General features: G+C 48.3%; 1 protein-coding gene across 1 annotated transcript in view; it reads left to right on the top strand.

Annotated features, from left to right (window-relative positions):
* The window catches only part of LOC125962844 (uncharacterized), a 33,233-nt gene extending 26,478 nt beyond the window's left edge, over nucleotides 1-6,755 (top strand). The window contains exons 2-3 of the mRNA XM_049704294.1: nucleotides 5,670-5,845; nucleotides 6,036-6,755. Of these exons, the coding sequence (XP_049560251.1) occupies nucleotides 5,670-5,845; nucleotides 6,036-6,755 (896 nt within the window). The remainder of the gene's footprint in view (nucleotides 1-5,669; nucleotides 5,846-6,035) is intronic.
* The last annotated feature ends 10,361 nt before the right edge of the window (nucleotides 6,756-17,116 follow it).

Below are 17,116 nucleotides of genomic sequence, written 5' to 3'. Positions count from 1 at the left end.
TTATGGCGGCAATATTAAATTTTGTCTTAGAAGAGATTCGTTCTTTGGGGGGAAAAAGAGTGAGGAATCCGGGTGGCATTTAGAAGCACTGTGAGCTACTTTGGGAAAGTGTCTCAGGCCATCAAGAAGTCTTCCCTGTAAGGAAGATCGACATAGGTCTTGACTAAGGTAAGTGTCTTTGGTGTGCTGTGGGGAGAAGTGAGGCATGTGATGTACTTCTGCAGTCTTTTCAACATCAGATTCATTCTCAGCCACTGGATGGAACCAGCATCCTCAAGCAAGTGATTCATACATGTGCGGCTGTGACAACAAGACCATCACAAACTCTTCGAAGAGTAGAGGGGGCCTTCAGTGTGGTTGGAACCAGATTGCCTGGATTTGAATCCTGGCTTGAGGACTTTATACCAAGTCACCAAAACCCCGAGCATGTGGCTTAAGGTCTCTGTGGATGAGTTTCTCATCTATAAAGTTAGGATGACAATAGTAACTACCCCATAGGGTTTCCGCATGGATTAAATGAATGAGTATACATAAAGTGCTTACCATGGTACATGACACAAGGAAGCACCATGTAAATGTTAGCTATTTTCATTATTAACCTGGTATAAACAGTAATAGACATTTGAGAGCCTCTTTCCAGCTAGTAGGTGAGCACGTAGTCATCAGCATCAAACAAAATCAATAATACTGCGTAAATTGTGCGCTACAATTAAGGGTGTTGGTGGATTACCCTTGAAAGGATCCTTTAGGGGGCTTTTAATTAGAACAAGCGGTAACCCCATGGTGATAGGAGCTCTGTGGAAACGCTGGACTCCTACTGCAGTGAGGCTTTATTGAATGGCTTGTGCAGATGTCATTCTTTCTGACACATTAATCAATTGGTGCCTTGAATTATGGACTTAGGAGTCTAAATCCACCTATCACACTTGTGAGATAAAAGTAACATAGCAGGACTCCCTTTTTGCTTTATAAAAGTTGACTCTCCAGAGATGCCACAATCAGGACATCACTGAAATCTCGTTTCCTGTCGGGATTCTTATCCATTAGACTGACCCAAGATGCGTGCAAACAATACGAGAGCAACAGCGGCCCAATTATCTATTGTTTTGTAACCAAGCACCTCAAAACTCGGTGAGGAAAAACGGCTGCCACTTTATCATGCTCATAGTTGTGTGGGTCAAGAATTGAGGCGAGGGCTTCCCTGGTGGCGCAGTGGTTGAGAGTCCGCCAGCCGATGCAGGGGACACGGGTTCATGCCCCGGTCCGGGAAGATCCCACATGTCGCGGAGCGGCTGGGCCCGTGAGCCATGGCCGCTGAGCCTGCGCGTCTGGAGCCTGTGCTCCGCAACGGGAGAGGCCACAACAGTGAGAGGTTCGCGTACCGCAAAAAAAAAAAAAAAAAAAAAAAAAAAGAAATGAGACGAGACACAGTGGGGATGGCTCACCTCGGTTATACAAAGTTGGAAGCTTTAGTTGGGTTGACTTGAATGCCTAGAGGTGCCTGGGACAGCTCGATTGGGGGTTACTAGTATGGGGTCTCGGGTCTTCCACATTTGGTGTCTGCTGGGGCTAGAATGTCTCCTTCACTCATGTGTCGGTGCCTGAGCTGGGCTGGTAAGAACGACTGGGAGTTGGCCAGCACTACTCTCTCTCCACACCCTCTCCTTGTGGCTAGCTTGAGCTTCCTCACAACATGATGATCTCAACGTAGCTGTACTTGTTACAAGGCGGCTGCTTCCAAGAAGCAGAAGTGAGAACGAAGAAGCTAATCAGTCTATTCCCAGAACTGGCACAGCATCAATTCCGCTCTACTCTATAGGTCAAAGCAATCACGGGGCCTGACCAGAGTCAAGGGGGTAGCGAGAGAGACTGCTATCTCCTGATGGGGGAGTCACACTACCGAAATGGGTCACATTACGGAAACGCACAAACGTGGGAAGTGTTGCGGCAGCCATCTTTCAAAAACACCATCTGCCACAAACAGAAATTCCGAACTGAGGGCCCTTAGGGTGGAAGGCACATCCCTGAGTGATGACTGTCTGAGAGTCTGTTATATCCTGGTGGGACAACCAGCAACTGATAAGCTTGGACCAGAGTAGGTTTAGCAAAGCCCTCTTTCCCTGCAGGAATGGCAGGCAGTTGACGGCAGGCAGTGGGGAGAAGGGCTGATAAAGAATTTCATTCACAGTGCTCTTTCATTCTGCACAACATCCCGCTTGACCTTGAACTTCACTATGGAGAAAACTGAGGGGCTTCCCTGGTGGCGCGGTGGTTGAGAGTCCGCCTGCCAATGCAGAGGACACGGGTTCGTGCCCCGGTCCGGGAAGATCCCACGTGCCGCGGAGCGGCTGGGCCCGTGAGCCATGGCCGCTGAGCCTGCGCGTCTGGAGCCTGTGCTCCACAACGGGAGAGGCCACAGCAGTGAGAGGCTCGCGTACCGCAAAAATAAAATAAAATAAAATAAAAACTGAGGCAACTGTTCTCCCCAGGGGGTTTGAGGGTTTCTTATTTGATGAGTTACCCGAGAAGTTCTTCCTGAACATTTTCAAGTGAATTGGCGCAATAATCCCTTCTGAATGAAGTAATCCTAGCTTATCTTGCAGGTTCTCAGTTCCTTTGGAGGCTGCAGTGCAGGCTGAGGAAACTTGGGTTCTGGAGTCATAAGTCTGGTTCAAATTTTCGGTTTATCAACTAGTAGTTGTGTGATCTTGGCCAAATTACTTAACATATGTGAACTTCGTTTTCTCATTGGAAAAATTAGAATAATAATTGTTCCTTCTCATTGAGTTTTGCAAAAATAAGGCATTTGATAAATGTTAAATACTTTTCCTTGGAAAATAACCAGGAAATCTTACCAGTACTTGGGTCAATATAAAGGTCTTGGATACTGAACCTAGGGAAGGAAATAGTTCCTTGCCAAGAAACATTTGCACCTTCTTTCGTGATGATACACGCAAGTGCCTCTCTGAAGGGGATAAAAGACAGAGTACAACTTTTCCAGTGACATCAGAAGTGTGGCCTATGCAGCCTTGGCAAGATAGGCTACTTCTCATCCTTTGGGCAGGAGTAAATGCCCATCTCCTCCTAGAGACCCCAGTATCCTATCTAATGTAGGTCCTCCTGTTTCTTTTTTTTTTTCTTTTTTGTGCTACGTGGGCCTCTCACCGTTGTGGCCTCTCCCATTGCGGAGCACAGGCTCCGGACACGCAGGCTCAGCGGCCATGGCTCACGGGCCCAGCCGCTCCGCGGCATGTGGGATCTTCCCGGACCGGGGCATGAACCCGTGTTCCCTGCATCGGCAGGCGGGCTCTCAACCACTGCGCCACCAGGGAAACCCCCTCCTGTTTCTTTCTGACACTGCTCTGTTCGACACTTTCAAGGCGTGCACCTCATGCTATAATTACACTTACAGTTGTTTACTTGGTCATTGCTCCCCCTACATCCTTTTATTTTTCCTTGACTGGTTTTTTTTTTTTTTTTTTTTGCTGTACTTGGGCCTCTCACTGTTGTGGCCTCTCCCGTTGCGGAGCACAAGCTCCGGACGCGCAGGCTCAGCAGCCACGGCTCACGGGCCCAGCCGCTCTGCGGCATGTGGGATCTTCCCGGACCGGGGCACAAACCCATGTCCCCTGCATCGGCAGGCGGACTCTCAACCACTGCACCACCAGGGAAGCCCCTTGACTGGTTTTATTATTTAGCATCTGAAGGATTGCCCAGTGCATCCCTGTCCTAGCTTCCTGCTGCTGCAGCCGCTGAAGACTGGGGGCTGCAAGAAGAGAGACTGTGGATGGGTGCGGAAGCAAAGAGAGGGAAAGATCGAGGAAGAAAAGAAAGCTATATTTACAGGCAAATTTTGGTGAAACTGACATGGAGTAGAAACATGCGTGACCCTGAGTCCATGCATGGAGGGTACTGTGGGCCAACTGGGAACTGAGGGTTATTGAAAAGTGTAGTAAAAGGGTTATTGAAAAGTGTAGTAAAATGCTAACACTTGGGGAATCTGGGTGAAGATATTCAATACATGGGTATTCTTTGCACTACTCTTGCAACTCTTCACTAAGTCTGAAATTATGTCATAATACAAAAATTTTAAAAATTGCTAGGTTAAAAAAAAATGTCACAAGTATATCTTTCCTTCTTCCATTTTTCCAGCCACTACCACTTCCTCTCTTCCTGAGGCCCAGGCACTAAGGGAGGGCGAAGAATGTTGCGTCACTGGTGCCAAATTGAGGCTTAGTGCTAAAGCACTAAAAGCCCAGCAAGAAATGATCAGGTCTCACCACTCCGCGGGTGCCTGGGAGATTCCAAGGGCAGGATGCATTCATACGACCATGGCTGCCTCCCTCATGTCAAGTCCAGTCCTTGGCTTTCTAAGGCCTGAGGAGCCCCTGGCTTCTGTGACTAGTGGCAGCACACATTCTCATGCTGACTGCACATTTTATCATTTGAGGCGACTTCTCAAACATGTCCTTCCTTGATGCTCTCTCCGGTCCAGAGACGTGGGCTTGAGTGGGGCTTTATCAACTCCCATTTTGCAAATGGGAGGAACTGGGGTTCAGTGACTTGTCCAAGGACACCTTCAGTAAAATTAAAACCCAGGTCTTCGGACTTGGGTTTAGTAACTTTTTCATGGTAATAGAATCCCAGGATGCCAGCAGCAAACACTTCAGCGATCCCTCCCACCACGTAACATTTTTTTTAGTTCAAAGGTTTTCAAAGTATGGTCCAGGACCAGCAGCAGCAGCAGAGAATTTCTTTGAAAGAAAAAGTATTAGGTTCCACAGCAGGCCTACGGAATCAGAGACCCACATCCAGATACCTATGTTTTGACAAAAGCTGCAGGTGGGGCTTCCCTGGTGGCGTAATGGATGAGAGTCCGCCTGCCGATGCAGGGGACGCGGGTTCGTGCCCCGGTCTGGGAGGATCCCACATGCCCCGGAGCGGCTGGGCCCGTGAGCCATGGCCGCTGAGCCTGCGTATCCGGAGCCTGTGCTCCGTAACGGGAGAGGCCACAACAGTGAGAGGCCCGCGTACTGGGGGGAAAAAAAAAAAAAAAAAGCTGCAGGTGACTCTGAAACACCAAAGGCTGAGAAACCCTCCTCTAGGGAAATGTAGCATGAAGCCTTGGCGTTAATTAATTAGGGCTCTAAATATACAATTAAACTTTCTCAATGAAAAATAAGCCAAAACAGAGTTTGTATACAAAGAAGCTTAACGAAGTGGGGTTTTTTGGTTTGTTTCTTGTTTTCTTTTTTTTAAAAGCATAATCATTACCTTTCCTGGTAAATTTCCGTATCCTCTTCCTAAACGGAGGGTTGGGTAGGTAACGCTGGGAATGACTAGGTTTCTTCTATCTCAGGCCCACAGTACGTGATGGAGATACGGGAGGAGAGTTCCACGAGAGCGTGGGAGGAGGACGGATGACAATTTTTCGTGGTTGACTAAGTTTTTAAAAAAGCCACTTCCAAGGGCACATCAACCAGTCAGCGAAGCCACTTGTTCCAGCAGGAGGTGGGAGGCGAGGGCGGAGTGGAGCGTGGGGAGGAGCGACACTCACCGCTCCGGACTCGGTGCCTTCCATGTGTCGCCGTGCGTCCCTGGCCCCGCCACCTAAACTCACACCCCGCCCCCGCCCCGGGCATCCGCACCCCGTCGACCACCTCCCGCAGCGGACTTTGGGGGATTCCTCCGGCCGAGTCCAGCCAGGAGGGTTCCCCGGACTCGGCGCGAACTGCCCGCCCCCTCCGGCGTCTCCGCCCCCCGCCGGGGCCGCCGGGCGCCGAGGGAGGCGAGGGTGCAGCGGCTGGAAAATGAGGGGTGCAGGGAGGGTGGCCTGGAGCTGCAGGTAATGCGCGCCAGCCGTCGGCCCGAGCGGGCTCCGCACGCCCTCCCCTCCCTCGCGTGGTGACCTGCTGCGCCCGCCGGCAGGCTGCGCGCAGGGGCTGCGCGGGGGCGTCCCCGGCATCTGGGCGCGGGATGTCTGGGGAAGCGGCCGGCCCGGGGGTGGGCACTAACGCTCTTCGTTTGTCGCGCAGCGCACTTCGCGCTGCTGTTCCCGGGAGCGGCGGGAGGCGGCGGCTGCGGTGAGCGGGGTCGCGCGCGGACGCCGGATGCCTCTGAAGATGGAGAAGTTTCTGCAAATTGCGCCTCACTCTCTGGCCATCGTCCTGGGCCCCGCCGAGGGGCCGGCGGGGGAGAGGTCCGAGGCCGCCCGGCCCGCGTCCCCGGCCCAGCCCCGGCAGCTCGCCCGGCACCACATCGGCTACGAGATATTCGCCGACTTCAAAGCCGAGAACATGCAGCACTTCTGGAACAAGAAGGTCACGGCCGCGGTGGCCGAGACGTTCTTCCTGGGCTGGATCGACGAGCAGGTCCTGCTAATCCAGGGCAAGGAGGAGCATCTGGAGGCGCTGCGCGAGGGCTGGTCGCGCCGGGCGCTGCGGCCGCCCTCGGGCTTCCACATCCGCTGCCTGGGTGAGTCCGGCCGCCGCCCGCCCTGTCCCGTCTTGTCGCGCCGCGGGAACCCCCCCATCCCCCCCATTCCCCCCCGCTGCCCCGCCCGAGCCGGCGCGCTGGCCCCGCTCCCCCCGGGCGCCCGCGCCTCTCTCCACCCCCGCGCCGCGCCCGGGGAGGGGCCGGCAGCCTGGGCGAGTGCTGGAGTGGGGAGCTTCCTGGCACCTAAACCGCGGATCTGTACCTTGGCGAGCACGCCGCCTCTGGCCAGCTGGCGGGAGCCTCCCCGGCTGCCCCGGTGAGGCTGTGCCTGCGGCCTGCCGGGTGGGCGGCGGCGCGGGAGGCTCGGCGGGGCCGCGGCCGCTTCGGGTCTGCGGGTCTCACCTTCTGAGCTCGGCTGGGGCCGGGGGCGCGTGTGCGGACGCGGGAGAAGTGGAGAGACAGCGCTCAGGTAGCTTCGGGTGGCAGCGGGCTCGGCCGCGGGAGGCGGCGGCGAGCGGGCCAGGTGCGCGGGCGCCCCCGGCGCGTCCTTTCCTGGGGCGGCGACCCGGCCCGGCCGCGTTTGCCTCGGGAGACGCGTCCCTCCGCCCCCTCCGTGTGGGTTGACTCTTAAGCGCCGCTGTGTCCTTGCAAGACTGAGCTGTAAGTTTCGTTGCCGCCAGTACATGTTTCTTCAAGTCATTTTGTGAGTTTGAAGGAAGGAAGGGATACGAGGAGGACAGTGGAAAGCCTGATCCTCAGCAAAAGAGAAAACCGTGTCCGGGGAAGAGAGCCCGAAAGGTGATATTCGCTGCCGCACTTCCAGTGCTGTCTCGACCTGCTGTTTTGTTTTGTTTTGTTTTGTTTTTAATTGCATTACTTCATATGCATTTTTCTTAATCCAGTTTGCATCTCCTTTAGACTTTACTTTTTAGTTTTGTACTTTGGGCTCGGTGGCTCAAGGCGTATATAGTAAAGAGTAATGTTTTGTGAAACGATTTGAGGAAAGAAAGCGTTCTTTCTAGTCCCACGGTTTAGAAATTCTTTCGTGACATTTTGGGAAGAGGTCAAAAGTTCAAACGCTAAAAGACTGAAGAGACGCCTTTTTCGTTCGCCAGGGTTGTTAGGCTACCTTCCGCCGAAGGAATAGCTTTTACCTGCTAAAGTGCCTTCCTCTATACATATGGCAAATTTATAGCATCTTTTTTGTTTTGTTGTGTTTTGTCTATTTTCACATAGCAGAAATCTTCCTTTATAAAGCTTCCTTTAAATCGAGTAGATAACAAACTAGTAAAGCTTGAATCTTGTATGTTTTATAACCTGTGCTGAATTTCAGAAGGTGTCTTAACTTTCTTTTTTGACGTTAGCAAAAACCTCAGTGGAGTCCCTGTAATTAAGCTGCCTTAGTAAAGGGTCAAGATCTGCTCTCCTACTGTAGAACTGCAACACACTAGGAAGTAAGAATATATGTAATCACTTGTATGCACTGTAGAGATTGCATTTTAATAGTTTTAAACTTGACTTCATGATTATTTTTTACTTTTCATTTTGGAAAATTTAAGCAATCTGCAAAACTCGTACGGGGGTTCCCCTCCCCACCCTTGTTTGCGAGGTTAAGAGGTTAGGATTCCAAGACCCGGAGTGGATGCCTGAAACCCCGGATGAACCCTTGTATATACTGTTTTTTCCCTATACCTCCATACTTATGATGAAATTTAATGTTAAAATTAGACACAGTAAGAGAATATCTGAATTGCTAGCATCATTACTCTTGCACTTTGGAGCCATTGTTAAGTAAAGTAATGGTTACTTGAACACAAACACTGCGATACCACCCCTGTTGAAGTGATTCTGGCCAGGCGGCTGCTAAGTGACTAATGGGCAGGCAGGGAGCCTACACGGCACGGATTCGCTGGGCAAAGGGATGATTCACACCCCAGGACGGGGTAGGATGGGGAGAGAGTTCATGAAGCTACTCAGAATGGCACCCAATTTAAAATGTATGAATTGTTTATTTCTGGAATTTTCCATTTAATATTTTGGGACCTCAGGGGACTGCAGGTAACTGAAACAGCAACTGCGGAAGCAAAACCACAGATAAGGGGGCTGTCCTGTATAATCAAAAATACTATATTGAATCCCCATGAATCCATCATCTAACTTCAAAATTTATCAGCACATGGACAATCTTACTCCATCTATAAATCTCCCCCACCATTTGAAATCCCAGACATTGTAGCAATAGATTTGTAAATATTTCAGTAGTTCATATATTTTTTTCATTTTAGCAGAATGTGTGAACTTATAGGAATTGGCGATCTGTCATATTAAGCAAGGAGAACTATTTTGGCAGTTTTAAAGGTTCGAGATTGCTGTAGTTGATTGACTATTGCCTGTTGCCTTGGCAGCTTGAACTGTCTCAGGCTGACGGGCAGCTGGTGGGTTTAGCAGCTGCACTGGCTCAGCCCTTAACTCAGTACCGTGATGACAAGCAAGGGGACTACCTCCTGAAACCAGCATCAGATAGAGGAGCATGGGTGATGCCTTCTGGGATCCAAGTGGTTAACCTTTCTGAACTGTCTTGGGGGTTCAGAATTCCTCAGAATTCTGGTTTTGCTCAGTAATAATGGTAAAATGCTGAATTGTGTGCGACAGTTTATCTCCTATAAAAATTCTCTTAGGGAACCTCAGTGTCTGCTGCAAAGCTTCCTAATTTTTGTTGCAAGATCTTTTATGGAGCCTTGAAACTCCGAAGTCTGGGAGCCCCTGATGACTGGCTCACAACCTTTTATTCCAAGTCACAATATATGTGTGGACAAGTTCATGCGCTCAAAAATACAGGAAACAAACTCCAAACCACGAAGATGTACTCAGAGGGAGCCTAGCTGTAAATCTGTAAAGACTGAGCGCCACTATCATAGGAATCCCTTGACTCCATCTAATTTATATACGCAAAAGCAGGAGCTGATCACTGTCTGTGGGACTTTATCATTAGTAATGCATTTCTTGCAGGATAACTTTCAACTGATCCCTCCGACTGTGCTACCTATATTATCAGTTACTTTCATGTAGTTTTGTGATTTTCCCTAATTATTTCATGGGTGTAAAACAGCCACAAAACCAGACACATAGATGAGCATTACAGAAGGCATTATATTTCCTCTTGTCGAACCTGAATTAAATTCATCAGTCACAAGTAGTCCTCTTAAATAACTGGTAGGCAAATGCCAGTTTACATTTTATTATACTTATGGTAAATAATTATTCACGAAATTTGCTTGTTTTCCAGGTGGTCTCTGAGAGCCCATCTTGGAGCGTGGTAATAAAATTGTTCTGTTAGATCCTCCCAGTGAGGAAAAGGGAGGAATGGCTTTGCTCCATCTTGAGTTCCCATTCTCCTGTGTGTGCGCACGTGTGCATGTGCGTGTGCGTGCGTGTGTGTGTGTGTGTGTATTAACCCACCCCGGAGTGGAGAGAGAGGGGTGGACAAGAGGTCTGCCCAGACCCCCTTTTCTGGCTGTGCCCCAGCGCAATTGAGGCAAGCCTACACTTTTACAGCAGGATTGAAAACAAGTTAGTGTTTTGCTTTGTAACTTGAAACATGCGTCTTGAAGTTGCCAGCAATCCAGATTACTTTTGCCTGTAATTCCAAAAGTATGTGGTTCTAACCACACACATTTCAGGTGGGGATTGGACAAGGAGGAGATGATTATGGATCCAACAAGAAGCAGGGAATTAAGCAACTCAAAGGAAAAATAGTTTTGACTTGGGATATTCAAATCCACTGCTTAGAAATGACCTGCTAGCATATTTCAATCCACTACTTAGAAATGACCTACTCTGGGCATGTAGAAAAAATAGTTCAGGCATTTTCTTTCCAGGACCCTCAAAAGGGACATGTGTGCGCAGGAAACTAGGAATGTTTTAAAATTGTGCTGTGTATTCTGATTAAACTCTAAATTAAACCCCATACGTGTTCATTGAGTGCCCGCTAGTGCCAGGCTCTGTGTCCCTCCTGAGATTATAAAGATTGATGAGGCACTCAGGCTTTTTGGAGATGCTGACGCAAGAACTGAGAGCGCGAGGAGGGCTCTGAGGACGGGAGTAAAGAGCAGGTACTCCTGCCTGGTGGGCTGGGAGGGGGGTTCCCAGCAGAGAGGATTGCGCTAAGCCTTGTGCAGATGCCGGCCGCCAGGGCTTCCTCCAGAACAGGAGTGCTTTCCCACCGGGGCAGGACGGCGTTGGGGAGGTCCTGACACGTTTGGGAACTGGCTGGCTGGGGCTGGGGTGGGCAGTGGTGCGATAAGACAGTGGGAAGGGAAGCTTGGGCCACAGGTGATGACTGGGAAGCCCTGGTAGCTTTTGAGCAGGGGGAGGGGTGACACAGTTTGATCTTAGGTAGAATGAGAATTCTGGGGCCGGTGAGGGCGCTGGATGGGACTGGGAGGGGGTTGGACGCAGTTGCACCAGCTAAAGGTCTATTGAAAGCGTCGTGGGGAGAGATGGTGGGTGCTGTGTGAGTGCATTTGTTCTCTTATGGTACCTTCCCATGGTCAAGGCTCTGCGTGCTACGGAAGGTATCACGTTAGCCTGCTTGAGTCTAGAGGGCCTTCCAGTCCCAGCCCCACACCCTTGAGCAGAGCCTAGATGCTCCTCCCTCCTGGGGCTTCTGGGGTTTCCCCACCCGCCAGCCTTATCCAGGTCCGGCAATCTCCATAGATTCTCCTAATTTCGGATCTCAGGGAGCATGGCTCAGTGTCTCTGTCTTCTCCAGTGACTCTTTATACTTTCCCCATTTATCCTTAGATATTAACAGAGTACCAAACATGCTTTTTAGGCTTTAAATCAGGACTTATGTTTTAAATTTGAAAAATTTTTAGCCGGAGTATCCCTGAAACTCACATAATATTATATGTCAGCTATATGTCAATAAAAAGAAAATTGTTTAGAACATATGGACATCAAGCCTTTATTCTATTCCAACATCTTTATTGGTTTTCTCAGAAAGTTGCTCTCTTAAAGTGGTTTCTCCAAGTAGTAAATTTTTAAGACAATTGTTTTAAAAATGTATACTCCAAAAGAATTTGTATATATCCCAACCAAAAGTTGACTCATTTAAGTCAACTTAAAATTGAATAAGTGTCCTAAGCTCATGGCTGGGATTGCCTCATGAGTGTTGTAAAGATTTTGGAATTGGAGATACTGAGTCATTCAACAATTGGAGAACCTTCTGTCTTCTAGGATTTGTTCTGGGAACTGAAGTGGAGAACAAGTCAGACACAGCCCTTGTACTTTTGCAGATTCCGTTCTAGGGGGTGCAACAGACATCTCAGAAATTAAGCAAAGAAATTAGAATTTCAGAGAGTTTTAAGTTCTGTAAAAATTGAGCAGGTGATAGAGAGTGACGAGAAGATATGAGACGATAGCTAACACTTACTGATCGTTTACTATTTCCTAAGTGCTATCTTTTTGTTAACCAACCTTTAAAACTATTTAGGTATCATTATTTTACCCATTTTGCAAATGGAGACATTGTGGAACAGAGTGACAAGTACTTCTCCAAAGGTACCTAGTTAGTAAGCTAGAGAGAGGGGGTCTGGACCCAGGCAGCGTTATTTTTGTTTGCTTGTTTCTTTTTTGTCATACAGATAGGATTCAAGTTCAGGTTGTCCTGGCCAAAATTTCCTTCCCAGCCCCCAGTACATACAACCTCCCAACAGTTTAGGGTGCCGGGTAGCCCAATGGCAGCCGGTTTGCTTGGAGGCGGCTAGGTTATCTTTTCCATTAGATAACACAAAGAAAAAGGGAAACCAGTGCTGGGTCCAGGATGCCGCCTGAGACCATCCTGCTTGAGCTTCCTTTAGGCCAAACAGGTCGGTCCATTGCTTTGTGTGGTTTAATAATCTTTCTGCAGGGCTTTCTCACAGGAGGGCGGATTCTTCATTTTCTGCCCCAAAGCCACATTCCCTGCCAGTGCTTTGAGTGACAGCTCTATAATGCCCCTTGTTTCGTGTAGCACCTGACTGATGGATGAGCTGTCGGCCAACAGTGGAGGAGCAGATGAAAATCAGCTTGAACGCTGGAGGAACAGAAAGGAAAGCCCGTGAGGCTGGGGCTTGTTAAGCCAGCCGGAGAATGGAAGGTGTGGCAGGAGGTGAGGTCAGAGGGGCTGGCCAACTCCAGGCCACGTGGAGCCTCCTGGAGTTTTATTCTGTGCTGACAAGGCAGCAGGCATCCAGTAAACATAGAGCACTGGGTTGGGGTCTGTAGAATGTCCAGAAAATCGTCAGACGTGGGCCTCCCTCCTAGAGAAGCTTACCTCTCATATTAAAATCTCAGGGTTAAGGTTAAACAGTGAACAGGGATGCATCTCAAGTTTTGTTCATTTCTAGCTAGTCATAAAGATATTTTTATGAATTACCTCAGTCTGGCTCAAAGAAATTTTCAGTAAAGGTGTGTCAGTTTCATCGTAGTAAAGCATTTAGAATGAACTTCTGAGACTCAAGGCCTTGTTGTGATAACTGAGAGGCTTTTCCAAAATTTATCTATTTCACCTCTTAACTGCTGAATGCTGGTCTTGAGCATATATTTCCCTCTTGCGTTAAGAGGTGAATTTACAGGTTATCCCAAGTTCTTTTCAAAGGGGCATAAAACTGAAAGGCCCATCTGTGTTTCTTGTGCTGGAGTGAGGGCACTCAGGTGCTTTCTGTTCCTGAGGTCACCACATATTTAGGGGTAAAAAACCCAGAGAGGTTTGTTGTATCCAAAGTACTTGCTACAAATAATTTCAAATGTTTCATTCTGCTTAAAATATCCCACACAAAGATGTGTGCTCACCTTAAAAATCGAATTTTCAGGTGTGGGGTGGGTTTTAACATGGTCACTTGGATTGTACTTGTATCATTATTCTACTCACTCTACATGGGTAGAAACACGTTTTGAACTCCTCCATTCTGTATCATAGCTGTAGACTTAATATAATCACAGGCATTCCTTAATTGGTGGGAACTAATTATCTGATGTATAGTTTATCTCAATGAGGAGGTTACATAGATGTATTGATAAAGTACAAGCTATCAATACAAGAATATAATCTATTAGTATATATTATATATGCACACACATTTATCCTTGAGAAGGTCCATGCCAAGAGCTTTGTAGTAAACTTAAGTCACACTGGCGTTGGAGGATTCGGCCCTTGATATGTTGATATCAGTCTCTCTTGATAGAGAAGAGTAAACTTGGACACTGTCAAGGGTCAGGTATTGCTTTTTTTTTTTTTTTTTTTTTTTGCGGTACGCGGGCCTCTCACTGTTGTGGCCTCTCCCGTTGCGGAGCACAGGCTCCGGATGCGCAGGCTCAGCGGCCGTGGCTCACGGGCCCAGCCGCTCCGCGGCATGTGAGATCTTCCCGGACCGGGGCACGAACCTGTGTCCCCTGCATCGGCAGGTGGACTCTCAACCACTGCGCCACCAGGGAAGCCTAAGGGTCAGGTATCTCTTTAAAGAATTTGACAAATGATTTGGATAAAGAGGTAAAGGGATTCATCAGAGTCTTGGGGGTGAAGGCCTCCTAGGGCGCAGACCCAAGTAATGGGAAAGGCCACAGGATGGTGGTGGCCACCACGTGGAACGGCCCCCAGGGCTTGAGATGTTCTTGTGCTGTTAACGCGATGGAAGCGCACCTCCGTGCTGGCGATTCTACTCTTCAGGCTCAAACACACACAGTAAAATTCTTCCATTTTCTCAATTTCTTGTGAAGGTCCTATAATAGAATTTTCTATAACGAGAGCCCATCTGTCGATGTAAAATGACGTGTCTCTGAAACCGGGATGTCACCTCCTCCTTCCCAATACCAAACACGTGGGGAGCCTCTAAAGCCCCCGGTCTGCATGGATGCTGGCTGATGAATAGTACGTCCAAAATAACCTCCTTCTCATGAATCTGTGGGTCCCCGGCGGTCCCCAAAGGCATCCCAGCGTCTCTAAGCGGTGGGCTCAGTCTGGCGGGACTGCACCTTATTACCACCTGAGATCGCTGCAGACTTTAAGATGAGCATGCCAGTGCTCAGAGGATGCTGCTGGAAGATGGCTGTGGCTGCATCCTCTCTTAGCATTTCCTTCCATCACTGCCACCCTTCCCCCAGTGCTGTGTCAGACACCCTCCTCCCCATGTTGTCTACTTTCCCTCTCGGGTTTGGGCAATTTTTCCCTTTAAATCTTGCAACAGAAGATGATGATTTCATCTCTGCCCTTCTGCTTCTAAGTAAAGTCCTCCCCGCCCTGAATTTTTTAGAAACTGAAGTTCTCCTTATGTGTCCATTTCCACGACACTGGAGCTCAGCACCTGCTCTTCTAAGGAACATTATCTTCGGAGATTCCAGGCTACGCACACCTTTGGAAGTGGCCTTCATGAGTCCAAGATAGTGTCCAATGACACTTTCATTCTGAAAAAGAGGGGAGAACCTTCTACATGTTTAATGCCTTAGAGGGGATTGATTTTCAAAACAAAATTTTATTTATTTACAGATATTCCCAAACCTGTGGCTCTTGCCCCTTTAGGCTCTTTCTGCTCTTGGGAAGGTCCTGCAGTTCCCAGCCACCTGTCAGCCGAGGCTGCCCACGGCCTGGCCTGAGGCTGGAAGTGTTTGCAGCCACTCCTGCATGATTCCCATTTCCTCCCCTCTTTGAATTCTCTCTTTCTCTCTTTATTTTAATAGAATAGCTGGGCAAGTGTCCATATCTTTATTGGTTTTTTTTTTAGTATTTATTTTTATTTATTTATTTTTATTTTTAGGCTGTGCCAGGTCTTACTTGTGGCATGTGGGCTTCTTAATTGTGGCATGTGGACTCTTAGTTGTGGCATGCATATGGGATCTAGTTCCCTGACCACGGATTGAATCCGGGCCCCCTGCATTGGGAGCGCAGAGTCTTACCTACTGGACCACCAGGGAAGTGGTCTCTTTGAAGTCTTAAATGACTTAAAGTGACACCTTCTCAAGGCGGCAGTTGTGCTTTATCCACACGGTCACAGACCCACCAACCCTCCAGCTCAATGACTTAATACTTCTGCTTGTCTGGCCGCGGCCCCTGTGGGTGGGTTGAGCCGGGAGGCTGTGCCTCGGAGAGTTGAGATGGACCCTGTGGGAAACGAAAGGGGAAACGACAGGAGGGTGGGAGAATACAAGTCCATGACTGCACGTGAAAAATGGCAACTGGATACAGAAGAAGAGAAATAAAGGGTGCAGGGATCACATGGAAACCGCCTGCTTTATGTGAGGTGCAGGACGATTTCAAGTTGGAAAGAGTCTTGCCAGGAATCAGGTCCTCTTCTCGGCAGTTTGATGTACCTGTCAGACAGCGCTGGGGGTCGGGGCTGAGCTCTCTGCATTTTTTCTGCCCATCCTGCCAAGGCTAGGAGGAGCGTTACAGGATCTGATCTGTGGTCCTGCAGGAGAGGGGTTTTCTCCCTGCCGTGTGGAAAGATCTGTCCAGTCTGGACAGTTCACGTTAGCTTCTTTATCTCTGCTTCTGGCCAAAAACCAGACACTTCTGGACTCCTCCAGAGGAGAGGAAAGGATGACACAGTTCAGTGAACACTGCCATCCTTCTGGAAAGAAATTCCAACTCTTTTTTCATTGATTATAGTCATGTTTGTGCCATGGTCTCATTCTGTTGTCACCATTTGCCCAGATCCTCAAACCGTCTTCTTCCAAGACCACCTCTTTCCCTCTAGGTTCTTACGGCTAGTCCTTCCCCCCTTGGTTCATTCTGTTTGGGTCTTGATAATATCAGCTTGGGAAGACTTGGAAAGCCTGCTGACTTTGCAGTTAATACAGAATCGCAGGGGACATGAATGCTTCTTTTTGTTGTTGTTGTTATGGGAGACTTTCTAACCAGCATACTTTGTCTAGGTTGATCACTCTCCTTTCATCAGAGTCTGGTTATTAATTTGTAAAAAAAAGAAAAAGGCTTTAAGTTAGTAGACTGAAGCCCTAATGTAGAAAAATGAAAGCAGTACTTTAGAAACCACATCTCTGAACGCGCCAGATGACGGTGGTTACTCTAGCATCTTTCTTCTACTCTTCCCTGTATTTTTAACATTTCCTCTTACACTAAAGAAGGAACATTCTAGAGGGCAGTCTTTATGCCATTTGCTCCTTCATTTTATTAAATGTTTACTGACTCTATTTCAGAGTTGGGGGAAGGGGTGAGTGGGGTAGGGAGAGGAGGAAAAAGAAGAATGAACTTTTATTAATGTTCACTGTAGGTCAGGAATTGTTCTAAGCACTTTAGTATATTGTCTCATTTAATCCTTACAGAGGTCATGCTAACATTCTATAGAAGAGGAAACTGAGGTTCAGAGAGTAACCTTACATGAGCAAGAGATCTCATATTTCAGTCCAGCAATCTGACTCCAGAGTCGGAGCTGTTAGCCCTTTTAAAACTGCTTGTCATTTCTGCTGGACGAAGATTTTGACTTTGATCATGATCACTGATAATTTTTTCTTCTTGTACTGTAATTTCTCCTGAAGGTTAAACACAGTAGACTGATTTATATTATGATTTGTGGAGCTTGCTTAAAACACACAGCTTTATGTCACCAAATAAATGAAGCAGAGTGTTAAAGACAATACTGTGGTCTTGATATTTAAAATGCAGGATCAGCAGCTGGTTGCAAGATAG

This window comes from Orcinus orca, chromosome 21 (genome assembly GCF_937001465.1).
Source record: "Orcinus orca chromosome 21, mOrcOrc1.1, whole genome shotgun sequence".
Taxonomy (NCBI): domain Eukaryota; kingdom Metazoa; phylum Chordata; class Mammalia; order Artiodactyla; family Delphinidae; genus Orcinus; species Orcinus orca.
Note: the sequence above shows the minus strand (reverse complement) of the source record. Positions and strands in the feature narration are given on the sequence as shown.